The sequence below is a fragment of the Ovis canadensis genome, chromosome 16, assembly GCF_042477335.2.
Source record: "Ovis canadensis isolate MfBH-ARS-UI-01 breed Bighorn chromosome 16, ARS-UI_OviCan_v2, whole genome shotgun sequence".
In the NCBI taxonomy this organism is placed as follows: domain Eukaryota; kingdom Metazoa; phylum Chordata; class Mammalia; order Artiodactyla; family Bovidae; genus Ovis; species Ovis canadensis.
In genome coordinates, this window is record NC_091260.1 from 76,101,959 (window position 1) to 76,123,482 (window position 21,524).

At 51.5% G+C, this 21,524-nt stretch overlaps 1 protein-coding gene across 1 annotated transcript; it reads right to left on the bottom strand.

Annotated features, from left to right (window-relative positions):
• Positions 1-2,222: 2,222 nt before the first annotated feature.
• On the bottom strand, positions 2,223-20,911 carry ROPN1L (rhophilin associated tail protein 1 like). The gene is made up of 6 exons (XM_069556096.1): positions 20,593-20,911; positions 20,133-20,287; positions 13,934-14,057; positions 12,632-12,793; positions 4,433-4,608; positions 2,223-2,403 (listed from the first exon to the last, which is right to left on the bottom strand). The coding sequence occupies exons 2-6, from the start codon at positions 20,261-20,263 to the stop codon at positions 2,340-2,342; spliced, it is 657 nt and encodes a 218-aa protein (XP_069412197.1). The 5' UTR covers positions 20,264-20,287; positions 20,593-20,911; the 3' UTR covers positions 2,223-2,339.
• Between the last annotated feature and the right edge of the window lie 613 nt (positions 20,912-21,524).

The following is a 21,524-nucleotide window of genomic DNA, read 5'->3' on the forward strand; positions in this document are numbered from 1 at the left end:
AGGCAAGTTAATGTTTCTGGGTCAAGTTCTTTCTGTTTGAATTTTAGGGCCCTGACAGAGCCCTAAATCAGACCAAAACAATTCTGGGGACTGAACGTGTTTGAGGGAAAGCCATTTCCAATTCCATGGCAAAGTTATTCTTAAAGAAGAGCTGTTCTTTCAGACCAGGGACAAACCCCAGAGCCTGTTCGCCAGTGGGATGGTCTACAGGAACCCATATTGCCACAGGAATTAACACTTCACTCCATGCCCCCCTCCCTGCACACATGTACGGACAGCCTCCCCCACCATCAAAATTCCCACTAGAAGGTTCATTTGTTACAGCCCAGCCACCTACACTGACACATCACCGTCACCCAGGGGACAGAGCGTATCTTAGATCCCCTGGAGGAGGAAATGGCAACCCACTCCAGTACTCAATTCTCGCCTGGAAAATTCCATGGGCAGAAGAGCCTGGCGGGCTACAGTCCATGGGGCCACACGTCCCTTCCCACTGCAGTGCGTCCCCTGCACACATCTGATCGCTCCACGTGATTTGCCACTGCTCTGACCTGCAACCTCAGGCATCCTTCTGCTTATCCCCACGCATGGAGGGTTTACAATTAGAAGGGAAAAAATACTTGAATTCTTTGGAGCAAACTTTAAGAAGATGTAAAGCAGCTCCAAAAAATGTGAAACCTTTTAAAACTCCAACTTTGCTAAGTTTCTTGTAATTTTATGAACAAACTCTCTATATTGTTCACTGGGAGGGTGAGTGGAAATCTAGGCAAAAGATCATCTCAAATAGAGTAGTTTCGTGTCCAGATGAAAAACATACTTTATCCCTTTGCAAAAAATGACACACTTTTTGAGCTAACAAATGGGTCTCCCTAAAACTGGGTTTTCACGAATCTTTGAACACTGGTGAAACTGACTACTAGCACGGTTAACACATTTTCAGAGAAGCAACAAGCCAAACCATTCCCCAGTTCTCAGAAGAATAATCTGAGATGTATTCGTTGGCTCTGTCATTTTGAAGATTTTATATGAAGAAAGCAAAGAGACTCTGTCAGCTGCTCGTCTCTGTGCAGTGGACCAGGCGCTGCCCCGTTAGCCTCCCATCGGTGGATGCTCTCCCAGCCAGCGAGTCTCCTGGGCCATCCTGTCACAGAGAAGATCCAGCTTCAGCACAAGACGCTCCTTCCAGGCAGCCTAGGTGTGACGGCCAGCGAGCAGAGGGCCTCTGCCTTCCTGTGCTCAGGAGTTCTGAAAGAAGAGGTACAGCTGATCTTACCCTGCCCCTCCCCCTGCCTACTCTGCAGCCTCCAAACAGATTGCTTTCCCCGGGTCATTTCTCTGCTATGAATGTGTTGCAATTGAGGCTCTTAGGAGAATGCAGAGCACAACAATCACTAAATGTTGTTGTTGTTCAGCTGCTAAGTCACATCCGACTCTTTGCCACCCCATGGACTGCAGCACTCCAGGCTTCCCTGTCCTTCACTGTCTCCTGGAGCTTGCTCATTGAGCAAGCTTGTCCACTGAGTCAGTGATGCCATCTCACCCTCTCGGCCTCTGTCACCCTCCTCTTCCCTTGCTGTCAATCTTTCCCAGCATCAGTGAAGTGAAAGTCATTCAGTCCTGTCTGACTCTTTGCGACCTCATGGACTTTACAGTCCATGGAATTCTCCAGGCCAGAATACTGGAATGGGTAGCCTTTCCCTTCTCCAGAGGATCTTCCAAACCCAGGGATTGAACCAGGTCTCCCACATTTCAGGCAGATTCTTTACCAACTGAGCTATTAGGGAAGCCCTTCTCAGCATCAGGGTCTTCTCCAGTGAGTTGTCTCTTCATATCAGGTGGCCAAAGTATTAGAGCTTCAGCTTCACATCAGTCCTTCCAGTGAATATTCAGAGTCAGTTTCGTTTAGGATTGACCGGTTGGATCTCCTTGCAGTCCAAGGGACTCTCAAGAGTCTTCTCCAACACCACAGTGCAAAAGCATCAATTCTTTGGTCCTCAGTCTTCTTCGTGGTCCGACTCTCACATCTGTACGTGACTGCTAGAAAAACCATAGCTTTAACTATACGGACCTTTGTCAGCAAAGTGATGTTTCTACTTTTGAATATGCTGTGTAGGTCAGTCATAGCTTTCATTCTAAGGAGCAAGCATCTTTTAATCACTAAATAGGACCCCATGATGCATTGGTCATGTTCCATTACAAGAAAAACTCACACTACATATGTATGTGGTTAATGACATGTTGTATTTGATGTCAAGGTTTTGAAAGGCACTATTTTGACATTAAAATGTGTTCTTCTCTGTATTAATGGCCTGTCTTCTGAGTTTTCTTTTCAAGGCTTTCTAAATTCTCCTCTTTAGAACGAAGAAATCTGAAAGACCTATCATACCATTCTTTCTAGCAGCTCTAAATGGGAAACAGACAAAGACACTCATTAGTAATCTCTTACTGCACATCATACTGTTTCTATGCAATATAGCATAATTTAGCTTTACCTTAAAAATTGACTGTGGTCTCAAATCAGTAATTATTACCTCTAAAAATAAAGCACTCTATTTTCTTACACTGAAAAATGCATATATATTTCTAGGTGAAAAAAATTAGTACTAGATTAAGAAATTTTTTTTATTGACAACTCAAATTAAGTCACTAGTATAAGGAGGCTCTTTCTAGTATTTTAAAAGTTGATTGAATAGAGCTCAAAGGAGTGTCTTAAGTCTATCAAACTTTGGCACTGACAACGTCTTTTGACTTTTCTCCTTATCTACAGATAGTTTTATTTCTTAAAAGATGTGAACGTTAGTAAACTTCTACTAGCATCTTAGATGTAAAAATACTGAACTGGAACAACGTCCATTTTCCATGTCAGTGGGAACATAAGAACTGCCTTGAGGGCTCATATTTAAAAGTAATAGGAACACAAGTTAGTGGTTCTGAAACACACTTTACCATAAAAAGGAACCACCTCTTATGGGCCCAGGGGAATGACCCCTTAGGAAGAGCCTCCCATTGGAGCCACCTGGGAATAGAGAGTGGACGTCCCTCCTGGGTGCAGGGACCTCCCAGCTCAGGAGCCCAACCTCTGCTTAGGCAGAATCCGGTTACTGTCTTTGTAATTGTAAACACAGGGTTATAAACTCCCACCTCACAGCCTGCAGTTAAATGCCCTTTACCTATACTTTCAGGCTGGGCAAACGTACATTTCTGTTGGGATGGCTTTAAGCCTGAGGGGTGCACCAGACATCCCCGAAGGGAGGTCCAGTAGGCACTTGACATCGGAGTTTGGAGCTGGGGGCCAACGCCAGACAGAACCCACAACCCACGGGCAACTCAGAGGGAGGCGAGTTATCCCGCCACCGGCCTTCTTAAGCGTAGGGTGTCAAATGGTTTAAAAATGAGGGCGCGTTCAAAAGGAAGAGCTCGTTTCTCAACAATGAAACACAGAAATGGGTCCCTGCAGGTGGGGGGAGTCCTGACTCCCCGCTTGAGTGAGGAGCGACTCCATTCGCCCCTTCCCGTGGCGGGGGTCGGGGAGGGGATGGCGTGGGGGAGGGGAGGGGGGGGGGGGGTAGGGAATGCGATTCTGAAGGATGGAGGAGAGGAAGGGGTTTCGAGGGCTCCAGGTGAGGGCTGTGGGGGCGCCAGGCTCCCCTTAGGGGCGGAGGGGAGGGGCCAGCTCCGGAGCACCCCAGATGGGTTTGGGGGGGGGGGCGGGGGCAGGGGACGAAAGCCTGGGAGGTGGGGATGGGCCTGCCGGGTGCGGGCTCCCGGGCCGGGCAGCGGGACTGACACGGTCAGTGTCGCCATCAGCGGCTCCGTCGCCTTGCCGTCTTGGGATCTATCACCATCACAAACACACACGCGTGCGCGCACCACCACTACGTCCCGGCACGGCACGCGTGGCTCTCCGCAAACCTGTCCTGTGGCTCCAGGTGGCGGGTGTGGGGGCTCGGGGGACTGTGGGCAGGGGCGCCTGGGGGCCTGGGGAGCGGCCCCGCTGTCCGGAGGCCGGCGAGCATCACCTTTCAGACCCGCAGAGGCGCGGAGCCGACACCTGGGGGGCGGCTCCTCCCTCGTGGGGCACAGCCCCTGCAGGCAGCACCGGGGGCAGGTGGGGGGCGAGGTGCACGGGGTCACTTCCCACTGCTCCTCACTCACGCGGGGAGTCTGGACTCCCTCCACCTGCGGGGACCCATTTTTGGGTTGCATTGTCGAGAAACGAACTCTTCCTTTTGAACCATGGTGTTAAACCATCGCACATCCCGTGCTTAAGAAGGCCCGGCGGGATGTGAAGTCTGCGCGCTGAGCGGCGCCCCCGCCCGGCCTCCTCACACCACCGAGCCACACCTGACACCTCGGGGCTGGGGGGCTCCTTCCCTCCCGTCAAAGGCCCGATCGATCGTCTGAGAGCCGAGAGCCCGGCGCTTGCACTTACGCGCTCTCCTTCAGCGAGGAGAGGTAGGCCTCGGTGTCCGACGCAGAGATGTCCGAGTCGAGCTCCGACAGGTAGCGGTATACGTAGGAGAAGGTCCCGAAAGGGATGCGCGCGGGCCCGCCCTCGGGATCCGTGGTCAGGATCTCGCAGAGGTGCTTCATCGCAGTGTTCAGTGACTGGAGACGGCAGAGGGCAGGCGGGGAAACGGTTAACGCTGCGATGTGCTAAGACGGACAGCAAAGACAGCTGCAGACAGACACCTGCGTACAGCCTACAGAAGTTCTCCCCCAAGTATGTTCTCGGCGGTCTAAATTAAGAACTACCGGGAATTTACAATCGCCACAAGGAAGAAAAAGAAAAGGGTCGATCAGGATGTACTTGGCCTGAAAAAAGAGTTTGATTTCCAGATTCTCTCTCATGTTAAACAGGGAATGACTCTTAGAGGGACAAGAGGAAGCCTGGATCTTATTGACGAGGGACAAGGCAACTTGCACACCAAATCCCTCTGGCCCCACAACATACCTCGGGACAGAGCAAACTGTCCCCAACTGGGCCACCCGTGGGGGGGGGGGGTGGGGTGGGGCTGGCAGGGCCCTGAGCAGGCTGGGGGCAGTGGCGAACCTGGATCAGACACCCCCTCAACCCCATTTTCCGCAGCATCCTTGACTTTCAGCCAGAACTCCTCCCCGCCCCCACGTGGCACGAGTTTCCAGAACATTCCAGAGCATGCTGACGCTCCTCCATCCGACCCCTTCTAGTCACCAGGGTATGAGGGGGAGGGTCAGGGGAGCCCTGGCCCAAGTCAAACACCCCAGGAAGGTCCCTCTAGTCAAGGCTATGGTTTTTCCAGTGGTCATGTATGGATGTGAGAGTTGGACTATGAAGAAAGCTGAACACCAAAGAATTGATGCTTTTGAACTGTGGTGCTGGAGAAGACTCCTGAGAGTCCCTTGAACTGCCAGGAGATCCAATCAGTCCATCCTAAAGGAGATGTCCTGAATATTCATTGGAAGGACTGATGTTGAAGCTGAAACTCAATACTTTGGCCACCTGATGTTAAGAACTGACTCCTTGGAAAAGACCCTGATGCTGGGAAAGATGGAAGGTGGGAGAAGCAGGGGACAACAGAGCATGAGATGGTTGGACGGCATCACTGATTCGATGGATATTAGTTTGAGTAAGCTCCAGGTGTTGATGATGGACAGGGAGGCGTGCTGCAGTCCATGGCGTCGCAGAGTTGAACACAACTGAGCGACTGAACTGGACTTAAATCCCCAGCAGTTTTGCGAGATGGTAGGAAATCAGCCTCGGTGGGAGTGTCTTCGCCGCCATTTGAGGCCCTTGTCCTGCCCTCAGGGAGCTGAAATGGAGGGCTGCCACAGTGACGGTGGGTCCCACAGAGCGCAGATGCGCGCCTCTGGGACAGACCGGAGCCCTCCAGGGCAGCTCCTGAAGGAATGAAATGTGGGCTGTGCTCACGAGGAAGAGAGAGCCAGGAAAACCGGGGTGGGGGGGCGCTGGCTGCAGAGGACAGTTCCCCAAGGTCGGGGCGGGGCAGCAGGTGGAGGGGAGGGCACGGGTAGACCGAATGGATCAGAGCAGCAGCCGTGTGGAAGCGAGTCCCGCGGCTCAGGGACACGCAGAGGGCCGGGGCCAGGCCTTAAACACACTCATTATCCGGCCGCCTCCCAGCCAGCCGGCTCCTCCGAGGCACCAGTCGGGTGGCGGCAGAGGTCTGGTTCTCACCCAGAGCCTCGACTATTGGGAAACTCACTGCCAGCCTCCCAAGGGGGTGGGCAGAACTCACTTCCTGAGGCTGTAAGACTGCGAGGGGGCCCGCCTCTGGCCAGTTGCTAGCTGGAACCCCCTCCCCACCCCCCCACCCCCCACCCCCCACCCCCCCATCCCCCCATCCCCCCATCCCCATCTCCCCCACCCCCCACCCCCGCCCCCGGGGTCTGACAGGCTGCTGAAACAGGCCCTGATAGAAGGCCTCCCTGAGGTCCTCTTTCTACACACCAGCTTCGTCAGCCGCCAGGGGATGGACCAGGCTCTCACAGTGAACATCAGAGAGAAACCAGCGGTGCTTCCCACAGTGGGAGGAGCAAGGCAGGGGCACCAAAATGAGGTTCCTGCCCAGAAAGTGCTAACGGCCCCTCATTGCCACCCAGCAGGAACCCCGAGAGATGGACTGGGCATCTCACTCACTCCTCATGGTGACTGTGCGAGATGGGGTCAAGGGGGCCGAGAGGCTGGGTCACTCAACCAGGTGAGCCAGCTGGGACGGGAATTCAGCAGTCAGCATCCCAAGCCCGGCCCTGACCAGCACATCCCCGCTCTGGGCTGGCTCGGGGAGCACGTGGCAGAGGGTGACACACACCGGCTAGGGGTGAGCCTGGACCATGGGCGCACACTGCCCCCCACCCCCACCAGCTGCTGGGACTCGGGGTGTCTGCAAACCACCACCGTCCACACCCACCCCGACCGACGGCCCCTGCTAAGACGGGATGCAGAGGGTGAGCGGACAACCCCACAGTCCTGATGTTAGCCCAGCTCTGGGGACGAGGGGATGCTCTAGTTAGAAAAAATGGTGGCATTCATTTATTCATTTCTGCAGGGACCACCGCACGCACCATCTCCCCGAAAGACCATCCCCAGGGAGGACTGGGTGAACAGAGAGTTGTGTATTTTACAGGTTCCCTGCTTGAAATGTCTCAGAGATTAGTTGCTCTGTTAGATCCTGCTGTTTGAGCCCACACACCGGATGACAGTCATCGAGGCGGGGCTGGGGGCCTACTGCAGGGCTGAGGGGTGGAGGAAGCTGGCAAGGAGCCAGAGCAGACGCTCTTCTTCATGACTGCTGCTCCAGCGCTTCCGAGGAAGAGATATTTTAGGGGAAAAAAAATGCATCCAAACATGCTGGCATCACTTCCCCCCACAAAGATGTGATGACATTACCGGTGCTAACATCTCCGACGCAAAGACTCGCAGCAGTTTTTATGTCCACAAGGACTCATTAGTCAACTTGCTTGGCTTGGGAACTCTGTTCCCTACAACAGCTCTCTCACCCTAAGGGTCGTGGGTCCTAAGGCTACTTGCTCACCAGCTACAAGGACTCATCTTCTGGGCAGCAGCCCCACTAACCCGCTGCTTGTTATTCTCTTGCTGGTGGTTGGTCCAGGAGGCAGCGGCTGCAGTGCACGCCGGCGCAGCATGCACACCTGAAAGTGTCAGTTGCTCAGTCGTGTCCGACTCTTTGTGATCCCGGGGACCGTAGCCCTCCAGTCTCCTCTGTCCATGAGATTCTCCAGGCAAGAATATTGGAGTGAGCTGCCAGTTCCCTCCTCCAGAGCATCTTCCTGACCCAGGGATCAAACCTGTGTCTCTAACATCTTCTGCGTTGGCAGGTGGAGGCTTTACTGTCTGAGCTGCCAGGGAAGCCCAGGCATGCCGAGGCCTCATCTCAGATTCGAGTGGAGACGCAGGAGAGACCTGGCCTCCCGAGCACGCGCAGCGCTGGTCCTGTGGGCCCCTCCAGTCTCCACATTGCAGCTGCTGTCCTGACGACACCGCGAGCCACCTTACCCTCCCCCCCGGCGGGTCCCTTTTAGCTGCAGGGAATGAACAACGTGGACCACACTCTGCCTGACCCTTTGAACACAGGACACAGTGCGGGGCACTCGCTCCCGCCCTGTGGCCAGAGCTCTGGGGGGGGGGGGACACCCAACTCAACGTCGGGCAGCGGCACTGACCCCCAGGTCTCATTTTTAAAGAAGCGCCCCCCTCGCCCCGTTTCACTTCCTTTCCTCACAAGCTTCCTCATCTACAGCGCGTGCCTGGGGCTCGTGGCTAGTGCCACATTCTCGGATGTGAGTGAAGCCAGTGCCTCGGGCTGGAGGGACGGAGGGACCAGCATGCTCAGCATCCGCTGATCCCATTGCCCCCAGCCCCACAGAGCGGACGCACAGCCGGGGTGTGGTGGGCAGGGGCAGCTGTCTCCTAGCTGGGAGGCAGTTAGTACATGAGCCTGCGGCCTGAGGCTCACAGGTGAGCATCTCCGGACAGGCTCGCGAGGCCCCGCTGGGAACCTGAACCAGGGGAGAGCACAGCCTGGAGGATGCCACCTCCAGCACCCAGGGCCCCGCGGTGCTGAGAGACACCAGAGCCCACGGGCGGCCCGCAGCTGGGTGGGATGGCGGTCTGAGGCCTCCAGGGAGAGCGCGGTCGGCAGGCTGGCACACAGTGTTTTAGGGAGCGGATCACCTTAGGACAGGGCTTCCCAGGTGGCTCAGACAGTAAAACATCTGCCTGCAACGCAGGAGACCTGGGTTCAATCCCTGGGTTGGGGAGATCCCTGGAGAAGGAAATGGCAATGCACTCCAGTACTCTCACCAGGAGAATTCCATGGATGGAGGAGCCTGGTGGGCTACAGTCCATGGGGTCGCAAAGAGTCAGACATGACTGAGCGACTTCACTTTCTTTTTTCTTTTCGCTTTAAGGGTATAAAATGGTATCAAAGGCAAGGCCGAGGAGTTGGCACTCTCTGGGGCGTGTCCCAGCCTGTGGGTGGCACACTGTCTGGGCTACAGAGTCATCACAGGGATCCCACCCCCCATGTCCACCAGGAGCAGCGGCTCTGGAGCCTGTGGTCTGAGTTCAAATCCCACCCCGCTGCCTCCCCCTGCCCTCCGCTCCGCTCAGCCCTCCAGCCCACGGGTTCTGAGATCAGGGCTTTCCTCAGAGGGCTGCTCGGAGGATTAAAGAGAAAACAGACAAGGGCTCCAAACATTCCCACACCTGGTGAGAACACTGGAAACGACGGCCATACGTAAGCAATACGTCCAGATGACACACGTATATTTGCAGCTGTACACATGGAGGGACATTCCCGTGAATGAGGAAGTTCAAAAGCTTTTCAAAGATGAGCCAGAGCTGGGGGAGCAGCTTGTCACTGTGGGGCGGGTGGGAAGGTGGACTTGGTCCACAACTGTCTTGCTGCTGTTTTCCAGTTGCTCAGTCGTGTCCGACTCTTTGCGACCCCATGGACTACAGCACGCCAGGCCTCCCTGTCCATCACCTCCCAGAGCCTACTCAAACTCATGCCCATCAAATCGGTGATGCCATCCAACCATCTCATTCTCTGTCATCCCCTTCTCCTCCTGCCTTCAATCTTTCCCAGGGTCTTTTCCAGTGAGTCAGTTCTTCACATCAGATGGCCAAGTACTGGAGTTTCAGCTTCAGCATCAGTCCTTGCAACGAATATTCAGGACTGATTTCCTTTAGGATGGACTGCTCTGATCTCCTTGCTGTCCAAGGGACTCTTAAGAGTCTTCTCCAGCACCACAAGTTTGAAAGCATCGATTCTTCAGTGCTCAGTCTTCCTTATGGTCCACTTTCAACTTTTTCATGTTATAAAAAACATCTCCATACTTAAAAAAAAAAACAGATGAAAACCACTGATCTACTTCTTAGGACATTGATGGGGCAGCAGAAACGTTAGGTGAAGATCACAACGCAGACTTGTGGTCATCTCACCCAGCGATCATGCACCTTGGGAGACAGGCCTTCTGCCCACGGCCAAGGTTCCTGAGGCAGAGCCCCCTGATGCTCTTGCTCCCGTGCCCTGCCCCCAGTCGCATCTGAAGCTTCCACTCAAGAACCAGAGCAGCACTTGGGGCTCAGAGGATATACCAGATGTCGCCCATGGGGTGTCGAGATCCCCTGGCACTCAGAGCAAAGCCCACACCGAGCTGCAATCGACAGACATCCATGGAAGGAATGAGACATATGGCTCGGAAATCTCAGAGAAGGTTCCAGTCTTTGCAGAGGACTCAACCCATCCAACTAGAGAGACTCCACAGAGATCCTGAAAAGCCACAAGCCACGAGACACCGCGGGTGGGGCAGCCGGAGCGGTGCATCTCAGCGAGGCACAGTGACCAGATTCCAGCTTCACGGCAGTCCAGTGTGCGGAGAAGTGGACCGCAGTCATCCATGAGAAATTCCTCCTTCTCATCCCGCTTCAGTTCCTCACTGGCTCCTTTCTGAACGTTTCCTTCTTCTAAGCATAAAGACAAGTGCTAAGGTGCCAATCTGCCTGAAGAGCCGTCTCCCGGAAGTCACATCTCTGGGCTTCTGGGATGTCTCCAAGCTGTCCTGCCAACATGGGCACCGGTGGGTCAACAGAGCACATGTCCCCTTGGGCCTGGCCCATCACAGCCCCCGTGGACCACAGCTAGCCCTGCCCTGGGGTGTTTTTGAGGGGGTAGGCAGGCCAGGATGGAGCAGGCATCCCAGGCTCTGAACTCTGCCTGGCAGAGGAGCAGGGGACTGTCACACCTGAACCCCCTCCCCAGGGTCAGCTCCCCGCAGAGAAATAAGAGAGAGTCAACGGCCCAGTCCGGGCCCAGGTGGCTTAGTCAGGGGCCAGTGCTGGATCCCCATGGGCTGATGGGCTGAGCGACACGTTCCGGGAAGGAAAGAGAAGTGAGTGTGCTCTTTCCCTGTCACCTGCCCAGGCTTCAGTCTGGAAGGGAAGCTCCATCCTTAACAAATGTCTCCATCTAGCGTCACGCCCCACATACAGCTATGAGGCCTCCTCTTGCAGAACACAGGCTGGTCTGGTTTGAAATCTAGCGCCCGATTCTCCTGATTTGGGAGGGCGCACTTACAAAGATGGATCCCCCAAAGATGAAATATTCTGCTTTCCCATCTTTATAAAAATCTAAGCCTCATAAACCAAGTTTAGAGGAATAAACCATCAAATCAAATATTAGTTATTCATTTTGTGTTATTAAAATCTCCCTTTCCTGGAGCTCCAGATGAACAAAGCCATATAAAATTTCTTCCAGTAACTAAATGCATCTTTGTCCTTCTCAGTGACACCCCACTGCGATTCTCCTCAGTGGCCTCGGAGCCCAGAGACAGGTGGCAACAGGGTCTGGGTTGTCCAGCCCAAGGCTGGCAGGAAACGCCACCTGTGGGCAGGGACACCACGAAAGGGAGCAGCCAGCCTGACTCCCGGCTTTTTTGGGGTTTCTGAGTTTCTCACTGGGGCCATGAACAGAGGTGGTAAAGTGCGCGATACTCGCAGAGCGGGCACGGCACAGCAGAGGGAGGTGAATGAACCATAGCGTCTGTAGCCAGGCAGATGAACAAAGAGAAATCTAATTTGGAATCAAAGAAAAGTTCCAGAAGATTAGTAACAACATAAAGCTGAAACCAGCTAAAATTAAATCAAGTATTTCTTGGGGGTCCATAGGCGCTCAACAGGAAGCAGGAGCTCAGGGCAGCCGATGCTTGACGTGGACGGCAGTGCGGGGATAGGATGGAAGGTTAGCTGCAGGCAGTTAGCTGTCAGTGGCCCTGTGAGGTAGTGTCAGACAAAGTACTGCTAGAGAGTTAAAACGGAATCAAGGAGGCTTGCACAGGGACCCAAGATGAGGGTGCCCCATGAAGCAAGGACTAAGGATTAGCCAAGTATGTGCTCTGGGGTCCAAAGACTGAAGGGAGGGGGTTGCACACCTGGTCTCGGCAGAAAGGAGCTGGCTCTTTTCTCAGTCCTTTTGTTCACACACTGAAAGTGGACTTGACCCCTGGGTCTCACGCGGCGACTCAAATTCTAGAGCTGAAGACAGGCTCTTGACTTCCAGCCCCTCCCCACCACACCCACTGCCCTTCTCAGTTCACAGACTGCAGGGATGTCTGTGTCTTCAGTCCTAAACCTGTATGGGTTATACTTCTTAACATCAGCAAGGTATCTGCTTTAAGTTACTAATAATCGATTTTAACTGCTGTAGGTGACTAATAATTGATTTTAACTAAAATAGAAGATAATTTTATTTCTTTTTGCACAAGAGGGAAACCTATCAATTTGTCAAATGATGTATAGTTTAATAAAAGTCATTGATGCATTCTCTTCTAAACACTGAACACATTTTCATGGTATCTACATGTTTTATCTACTGTTAACATCTTTTACACTGAGGCACTCATAAGTATTTAACTTCTGTAAGTTAAATAACTACAAGCCTAAAATACAATAAGCATCTGAAAAAAACTGCCTAAGACAAAATGACTAAAATCATGAGCGTTACTAAAGTGATGAGAGTGTCCTTACAGTTACTGAAACAGCTAAGTTATTTGGACAGCAGGCCTATGATCAGTCAGAATTATTAACAGGCTATTTGTAGGTACGTACCCCACCAAGCATGCTGCATCCAAGTGCTAAAAATTTTATCCACTCAATTTTGTCTTCGCAAGGATCCAGCTGCAGGAGAGCTTTGAATTTTTCTATAGGCAGGCACAGATTTTTCCATTTCTGCTCAAGATCTGCTAAGTCCACATACTCCTTGTGGCTACACTATTTGGAAAGCACAGCATGACATAATCGATGTTAAGATGAGGACCTAAGAAATCACATAATGCTTGCAAAGACTTAAATAGAGTACCCATCCCCATTCAAAGATGAACTTCACCATTAGCCCACCACTAGGGGAGGGGAGCGGGGTGGGGGTGTATGTGTGTGTGTCGTGGGAGCTGGGCTACACGAGCAGGGAAGTGGGGGGTGGGTGGTACTGGGAACTAGACTGGCAACAAGTTACTTCTTGAGAGAAAAAAGGACTGTGAAGCGAACATGGCATAATGTTATGACTTAATGAAATGAGCACACGGACATGATGAGCAACACTTCACAACACAAATAAACTTCCATAGACCAAATGAAATCCAACTCCGCAACATGCTGACAGTTAAATGGGAGAAATTTTAACCCAGAAAATACATGTATTCCTTCTACTATTTTAAGACAACTTGATGAAAATGGGTGACTTCTGTGATCTGCTAGCAGTATTCTGCGTGGAAGAGCTTTGAGCAATTTTCGCGTGTCTTCCCCCAGACTACCTCTCTCTTTCAGTGGTTATTTGTTTTCCCTTAAGCGAGAAAGCCATGGGCGAATCCCGTGTATAGAAGTCAGCACCCTGGTCAGGAACACATAATGGGGACAAGCCACTTTAAAACTCAGGGCTCTACCACTGATCTGTTTTGGCAATACAGCCCAATCATTCCGATAAAACACACTTTCTATGAACTCTCTAAGTGAGCCAGTAGGTCTCAAGGGCTTTCAGGAGGGCTGGAAACCAGATACCCCTTCAGATGAAGAAGGTGGCAGCTTATCATGTTTAGCATAGTTTTTATAAACTCATATTTCAAAAAGGATCTTGCAACCCCCAAGTCTGAAATTCCATATTTTCAAACCTTTCATTACAGTCCAATAGCCTCTTGCATCTTAATGCAAGTACTTAAAAAAAGAAAGTGTATGTCTATATAATTGTGAACAGTGATCTTGGGTTCTTTAAACCAGAGGAAGGTCACTGAATTCAAGATTCCCTCCTTGATTAAATCTCAAAGGTTCCCTGAAGGGGGCACAGGGCTGTGGATGGATGACTGTGGAGGTCCTGCAGCTTTATCTCAAGCTCAGCTGACTGATCACAGACTCTGATACCTGCTTGTGCAAAACTTTAAGGAGTCCTTGAGTCAGGCCTGTGTCTGTTTTCTGAGTGGCCATGGGCATTTCGATTCTGTCCTTCACGGGCAGTGGATCTCCTCTTGACAAAGCCGAAAAATACCTGAAACAACAATAGACATCTCTGAAGCTTCATCGACACATGCTGTTGTTGTTCAATCGCTCAGTCGTGTCCGACTCTTTGCAACCCCACGAACTGTAGCCCTCCAGGCTCCTCTGTCTGTGGGATTCTCCAGGCAAGAAATACTGGGGTGGATTGCCACTTCCTTCTCCAGTGGATCTTCCCAACCCAGGGATTGAACCCACGTCTCCTGCGTTGGCAGGCGGATTCATTGACACACAAGCAGCCCTCAAATTCAGACACTTTCATCACCGACCCCAGAGGGAGGCCGTGACGAGGGAGGACCGGGCTGGGGCCCCTGGCCCGGGCTCCCCTCCTGGCTCCTCCACTCAGCTCTTGGACTTCACCTTCTCCTGTGCCTCAGTTTCCCTGTCTGCACAATGGGGACAATGGCAGCTCCAGATTCTGGGACCCCTCATCTGGCACGCCTGGGGGTCTCCAGTAACACGTGCTACTTTTATCAAGCAAACATCCATCCAGGTCCAGAGACGCTGCCAGAGGAGGTGGAGGTCAGGGCCCCACATGAACCCGAGTGCAATGTCGCATGCAAGGTCATGCCACTTGGAGAGTTGCAGACTTGGCCCTGCCACATTTTGAGAGGCAGGATTTCAAGCATCTCTGCCTATGCAGGTCTGGGAAACCCCCTGGAGCAGGGAAGTCACCTGATTGGCTGAGTCAGGTGCCGACATTCCCTACCCTTCACTTTTCCTGCTTGGTACTTTTTTTCCCCTTAATTGTTCCTTTCTGGGACATGGACATGGCTGCTAATTCTGGGAACAAGCAGGCATGGGGATAGTTTGGGGCAACAACTCAGGAGGGGGTGTACATCGGGTTTCTTGCGGGAGGGAGAAGGGTACCACGTGGGGTCTCTGCAAAACGCATGTCAGTGGAGACCAGCTCCTGAAATAATGACATTTGCTGCCCACATCACTCTCCCACCATCAAAGAAATGACATATCCAGGAAAACAAAACACGAAACCATCCAGGGTCACAGGAAATAATATAAAAGATATGAAAAACTATGGTTACCCAAGGGGAAATGTGGAGAGAAGGGATAAACTGGGAGACTGACATACACCCACTACTATATAAAAATATATATAACAAAGAGCTACTGTACAGCGCAGGGAACTCTACTCAGTATTCTCTAATAACCTATAGGGGTAAAGGGTGCTTCCCAGGTAGCTCAGATGATAAAGAATCTGCCTGCAATGCAGAAGACCTGGATTCGATCCCTGGGTTGGGAAGATCCTGTGGAGAAGGGAATGGCTACCTACAACAGCATTCTTGCCTGGAAAATTCCATGGACAGAGCAAGCTGGCAGGCTATATAGTCCATGAGTTGCAAAGAATTGGACACAACTGAGCGACTAATCGGAGAAGGCAATGGCACCCCACTCCAGTACTCTTGCCTGGAAAATCCCATGGACGGAGGAGCCTGGTGGGCTGCAGTCCAAGGGGTAGCAACCGAATGACTTCACTTTCACTTTTCACTTTCATGCATTGGAGAAGGAAATGGCAACCCACTCCAGTGTTCTTGCCTGGAGAATCCCGGGGACGGGGGAGCCTGGTGGGCTGCCGTCTATGGGGTCACACAGAGTCGGACACGACTGAAGTGACTTAGCAGCAGCAGAGCGACTGATACATACACGTACATACATACGGGTGAAGGATCTTTAAAAAAATGGATATATATGTAACTGAATCACTTTTCTATACACTCAAAACTAGAAAAGCACTGTAAATAAACCCTACTCCAATAAAAATTTTTAGATATATGAATAATTAGAAACATCTCAGAACATGTAACAAAGTGTAGGTAACAAGACATTCACCAGACTAAAAGGAATTTTATATCTCACACCCTTTTTCTCTCTCCACCCCTCAAATTCAATTTTGTTTTCATGCTTTTAGGACAAATACAGTCATATTTCGTTAACTTGATGGTTTGAGAGAAAGTTAAAAGGCAGGTAGCATGAGTTAGACAAATGTAGATCCGAAGCCCTAAAGGGCCAGGCTGGGGGAAGGGGGCTTCATGTGACCATGTTAATCCTAACTGTGGTTTTCATCTATTGTCACCCTGCTTATTTAACTTATATGCAGAGCACATCATGAAAAATGCTGGGCTGGATGAAGCACAAGCTGGAATCAAGACTGTAGGGAGAAATATCAGTAGCCTCAGATATGCAGATGACACCACCCTTATGGCAGAAAGTGAAGAAGAACTAAAGAGCCTCCTGATGAAAGCGAAAAAAGAGAGTGAAAAAGTTGTCTTAAAACTCAACATTCAAAAAACTAAGATCATGGCATCTGGTCCCGTCACTTCATGGCAAATAGATGGGGGAACAATGGAAACAATGACAGACTTCATTTTGAGGGGCTCCAAAATCACTTGGATAGTGACTACAACCAAGAAATTAAAAGATGCTTTTAAAACTATGGGTTTTCCAATGGTCATGTATGGATGAGAGAGTTGGACCATAAAGAAGGCTGAGCACCAAAGAACTGATGCTTTTGAATTGTGGTTCTGGAGAAGACTCTTGAGAGTCCCTTGGACTGCAAGGAGATCCAACCAGTCCGTCCTAAAGGAAATCAGTCCTGAATATTCATTGGAAGGACTGATGCTTAAGCTGAAATGCCAATACTTTGGCCACCTGATGCGAGGAGCTGACTCATTGGAAAATACCCTGATGCTGGGAAAGATTGAGGGCAGGAGAAGGGGACAACAGAGGATGAGATGGTTGGATGGACAAGATCACTGACTTGATGGACATGAGTTTGAGCAAGCTCTGGGAGTTGGTGATGGATAGGGAGGCCTAGCGTGCTGTAGACCGTGGGGTTGCAGAGTTGGACACGACTGAGCGACTGAACAACAACAACCCAGACTATTCCTCATCAGCATCAGAGCAGGCCCCAGGCTCAGGGCAGCCTCTAGAGCAGTGCCCCCTCCCCAAGAAGGCACAGGCAGTGCCTGGAGGCACCGTTGGTTTTCACAACCAGGGCTGACTGGTATTACTGGCACCTGGTGGGTGCAGGTCAACAGGCTGCTAAGGACCCTACAATGCACAGGACAGCCTCACACGCCCCCAAAGAGCTTTTGGTGACTGCAGCCAAGAAATTAAAAGACGCTTGCTCCTTGGAAGAAAAGCTATGACCAACCTAGACAGTGTATTAAAAAGCATCATTTTGCTGACAAAGGTCTGTCTAGTCAAAGCATCATCAGAGCCAGGGTGGAGGAGGCCTGCTTGAGTGGCCAGGCCAATTTATGTCACATGCACAGAAGGCGCATGTGAGCAAAAGCTTTTAGGGCTCAATGACATAATAAGGTCCAGCCAGGCTGGACCACCTTTGCCTCCTGACAACCTCGTCTGACAAGAACCCTCCCGTGAGTGCCTGCTAGCTAGCTAGCGCATCCTGGCTCCCTGCTTGGTTTCTCGTTGCGTTTCCTTCCTATCGTGGTCCTTGTGTCACAGGCTATGTCCTCTCCTGCCTTGTCTTAACCCCAATCGCTACAAAATCTTTCAAAGACCACTTTATGTTCTCCTGAACAACATCTCTGCCTAACAGATTCTGTTCTGAGTGAGCAGAGACACATGAACAATGCCTGCTTTTTCTCCTCAACTCCAAAATTGTTCTTAAAAATGAAATTAGCGGCATGGAACATTCAGAAGGTTCTTGACTAAGCCTTTTCAATTAAAGTGAAGCTTAAAAGAGCTGCCTCTAAAGTGTTACCAAATATAACGTTCCAAGAAGAAGAAAAAAAAAAGATTAAATTTTGGAAGGTTTGGTTAAGTATGAATAAACTCTTTTGAAAGAGCTGTGATCTTTTATTTAGGCTTGAGTAATGGTTAAAACCAGAGGCCACAGACTTCCCTGGTGGCCCAACGGATGGGAATCTGCCTGCTGATGCAGGAGACATGGGTTCAGTCCCGGGTCCCGGAGGATCCCACATGCCACAGAGCAACTAAGCCCGTGCACCACACCACTGAGCCCAGACTCTACAGCCCAGGAGCCACAACTACTGAGCCCAATGCTGCGGCTGCTGAAGGCTGTGCGCCCTGGAGGCTGTGCTCTGCAACGAGAGAAGCCACCCCGTGAGAAGCCTGAGCACAGCAGTGAGAGAATAACCTCCACTCTCCACAACCAGGGAAAGCCAGTGCACAGCAGCAAAGACTCAGCATAACTAGAAAGGGAAAAAAAGATAAATAAAATGAATTAAAAAAAAAAACAACTCAGAGACCGCAATTTTGGGCAAGAACCTTGAGAGAGTCCTTCAGAAGCATTTGTCAGAGGTAAAGTGCTCGTTAACCAGCAGCCTCGTCTGGTAGGTGCAGTGAGGGCCCCAAAGATACCCTGGCCCTGATCCCGGAAGCTGTGGATCTTATTTTACATGGCAACAGGGAGTTTGCATGTATTTTGAGCAAATACATGCTCAAATTTTCTCACGTGTTTGAGAGAGGATTTTGAGCTGGGAACACCATCCAGGACTATCTGGATGGTTCCTAAATGCAATTACAAGTGTTCCTAGAGGAGGGGGGAAGAGGTACATGTGAGAACACCACAGTGCTGGCAATGGAGGAAGGGCCCAGGAGCCCAACAACACAAGGAATGCAGGTCCAGAAGCTGGAAAAGGCAAGGTGAGGGGTCGGATTCTCCCTGGAGTCTCGAGAGAGCAAGTAAAAGTGAAAGTCGCTCAGTCCTATCCGACTCTTTGCGACCCCATGTACTATACAGTCCCTGGAATTCTCCAGGCCAGAATACTGGAGTAGGTAACCTTTCCCTTCTCCAGGAGATCTTTCCAACAACCCAGGGATCGAACCCAGGTCTCCCACAGTGCAGGCGGATTCTTTACCAGCTGAGAGCAAAGCCCTGGCAATATCTTGAGTGTAGCCTGGTGAAACTGATTTTGGACTTTAGGCTTCCAGAACTGTGAGAACAGAGATGTTTGTTGTTTTAAGCCATCACATTTGGTGGTTATCTGTTACAGCCGTCCTAGTAATAATTCACTTTGGTCATACAATTTATAGAGAAGTTCAGCAAAATTTGACACTCATTACTAAAAAAAAAAAAAACAAACCCCTAAGTTAAATTTCTACTGATTCTGTGACCACAGATTTGAGTTTCTGAGTCTGTTTACTACAAAAGGACAAAGAGCTTTCCTGTAAAAGCATCAGGATTTATTTTAATGATTCTAAAGTCTGCTGGGGCAAAGAATCCCCCTCCAATGCAGGGGACGCAAGAGACTTGGGTTAGATCTCTGGGTAGAGATCTCTGCCTGGAGAAGAAACGGCAACCCACCCCAGTATTCTTCCTGGAAAATTCCGCGGACAGAGGAACCTGGTGGGCTACAGTCCACAGAGTCGCAAAGAGTCGGACATAACTGAGCAGGGCTGAGTGCACGCGCGCACGCGCGCACATACACACACACACACACACACTCAAGGTCTGTTGACTTGTGACTTTAAAAGTATTGATAATCTGTTCTTGGAAATGGTTAGAATGTTTGCTGCAAGACACTGTCAAGTCTCTTGTGCTGTGAACTACGATGGACAGAGTTTAACCTTATTGCATTCTTGGGATGTTTACTCTAACTGAAGCCAGTCCCTCTGGTTCCAAAAAACTCAACAAGTACCTAATCCTGGAGGATTCTCTGATGACAAGGAACATAAGCCTAAGATTTCTCTTTGTAAAATCATTTCACAAGTAAGATAAAGGGACTGTGATAGTTTGACTTTTATAACACAATGCAAAAACTTTTTATCCCATGTTACTGCTTTATAAACTTCAGTCTACCTGCATAAATACCATTCTCCAAGAATGGTGTCACTACTTCGTAGATAAATGGGCATTGTGCAGTCATTTCTGGTCTCACAGTCAATAATGCATGATGTTTCCTAGACAGATACTTAGGTGTAGATGCTACCAATGCTAAGTTCCGTCGGTACTTGGTCTGTGTCCTGAGGGTTGGACCACTGGTCCAGGTAGAAGGGTTCACTAGGCACGACTGGACATGCCGACGGGCCGGCTCTTGCAGGTGCTGGCCCAAGAGGGGCTTACCCCGCGGACCACTGGAGAACGTCGGCAGGCTGGGTGCGGATCGCAGCCTTGGTGAACTGCTTCAGGATGTCCGGCAGTTCGGGGGGGATGTGGATCTGCTGCGCGCAGAACATGGTGTCGGGAAGCGGCATCGCTCTCCGCAGACCAGAACCAAGCTGGAAGGGGGCAAGGGGGAAGAGGAAGGACGAATCGGTCAGCCTGGGGCGCGCGGGAGACGCGCCTGCCAAGGGGTTCCGGGGGCCGGGGTCCCAGGTCCCGAGTTTAGAGCCTGGCCGGGGCCGGCGGTCTGTGGGACGCGAGGGGCTGGGGGCGGGGTCCCAGGGTTAAATTGGGCCAGGCCAGGCCGTCCGTGTCTCCCTGGGTTTGGAGTGGGGCGGGGACGGCGGCGGGGGGTCTCGGGTTTGGAGGCGGGCCAAGGGGCCGGCTTCCCAAGGCGCGGGCGGCGGAGACAGGCTCTTACCGCTCCGCCGCAGGCTCCTCTGAAAATGAGAGCCAACCGCCCTTCCTAGCAACAGACCAGAAGCTGCAACCCAGCGTTATTGTCGCGCAGCAGTAACCAGGCAACCGAGACGCGCGCGCGGTCTCCGCCCCTCTGGCGTCGCGCAGGCGCACACGCCTAGAGCCGGGATTGGCAGCATGTGCTGGTCGGGGCTTGGGGGAGTCGGGGGAGCGATGCGCTTGCGCAGTCTAGCTTCGGCGTCCGCTTTGCATAAACGGGTAGTTTACGGATGCACGAGCCGAACATTTCAGTTAAAAAAGGACGTTTGGATCGATTTCCCACTACCAACTGTGAGAAGCGAATTCGCAAAAGGCCCTCTCTTCTTTTGCACTGGTTCGGTGAAGCTTTGGAACGAGATGCCTCGTGGCCTCCGTGGAAGGAAGCCTTTGAGGTCCTGGGAGCTGACATGTGCCCGCGGCCCGAGCCTCTCTGCGGAAGCCTGGCCCCTGCCACTTTATAGAGTAGCAGTTTCCAGCCGAAAGATTTTAACTTGTTTTCCTAAATAAGATGGTGGGGTTGAGCCGATCTGATTGGGTCTGGGAGTAAATAAGTTACTTTTTTCCCCCGATACGATAGCTTTGGGGTCCGAGGGTAGGAGAAACTGTTCCATTCTGGTGGATGATGACTAGAGTAGCGTGCAAAGTGTGAAGCCTAGTTTCCGGGTCTCCTGGCTGGCTGCTGCAAGGTGCCCTTAACACCCACACTGGAAGAAACAGGCCTGAGACCGACCTCTCCTTTCCCGCCTCCAGGCACGAAGATGAAGACCCTGCTAAGTCGATAGACAGAGCTATCTCCAGAAGGGGCCACCGACAAGCCCTCCTTCCTTCCCTAGAGGCATCAGGCCCCAAACACAACACCTCAACTGGGCAACTTAGCAAATGAAGCCTACCTAT

What these genes read in the sequence shown, in the direction of transcription:
- ROPN1L (XM_069556096.1), bottom strand. Translation starts at nt 20,263, where the DNA reads ATGCCGCTTCCCGACACCATGTTCTGCGCGCAGCAGATCCACATCCCC. An exon ending in GTTCTCCAGTGGTCCGCGGG is followed by an intron (nt 14,058 to 20,132) that starts GTAAGCCCCTCT and finishes TTGTTGTTTCAG; the next exon opens with GTATTTTTCGGCTTTGTCAA. An exon ending in TTAAAGTTTTGCACAAGCAG is followed by an intron (nt 12,794 to 13,933) that starts GTATCAGAGTCT and finishes CTTTCCAAATAG; the next exon opens with TGTAGCCACAAGGAGTATGT.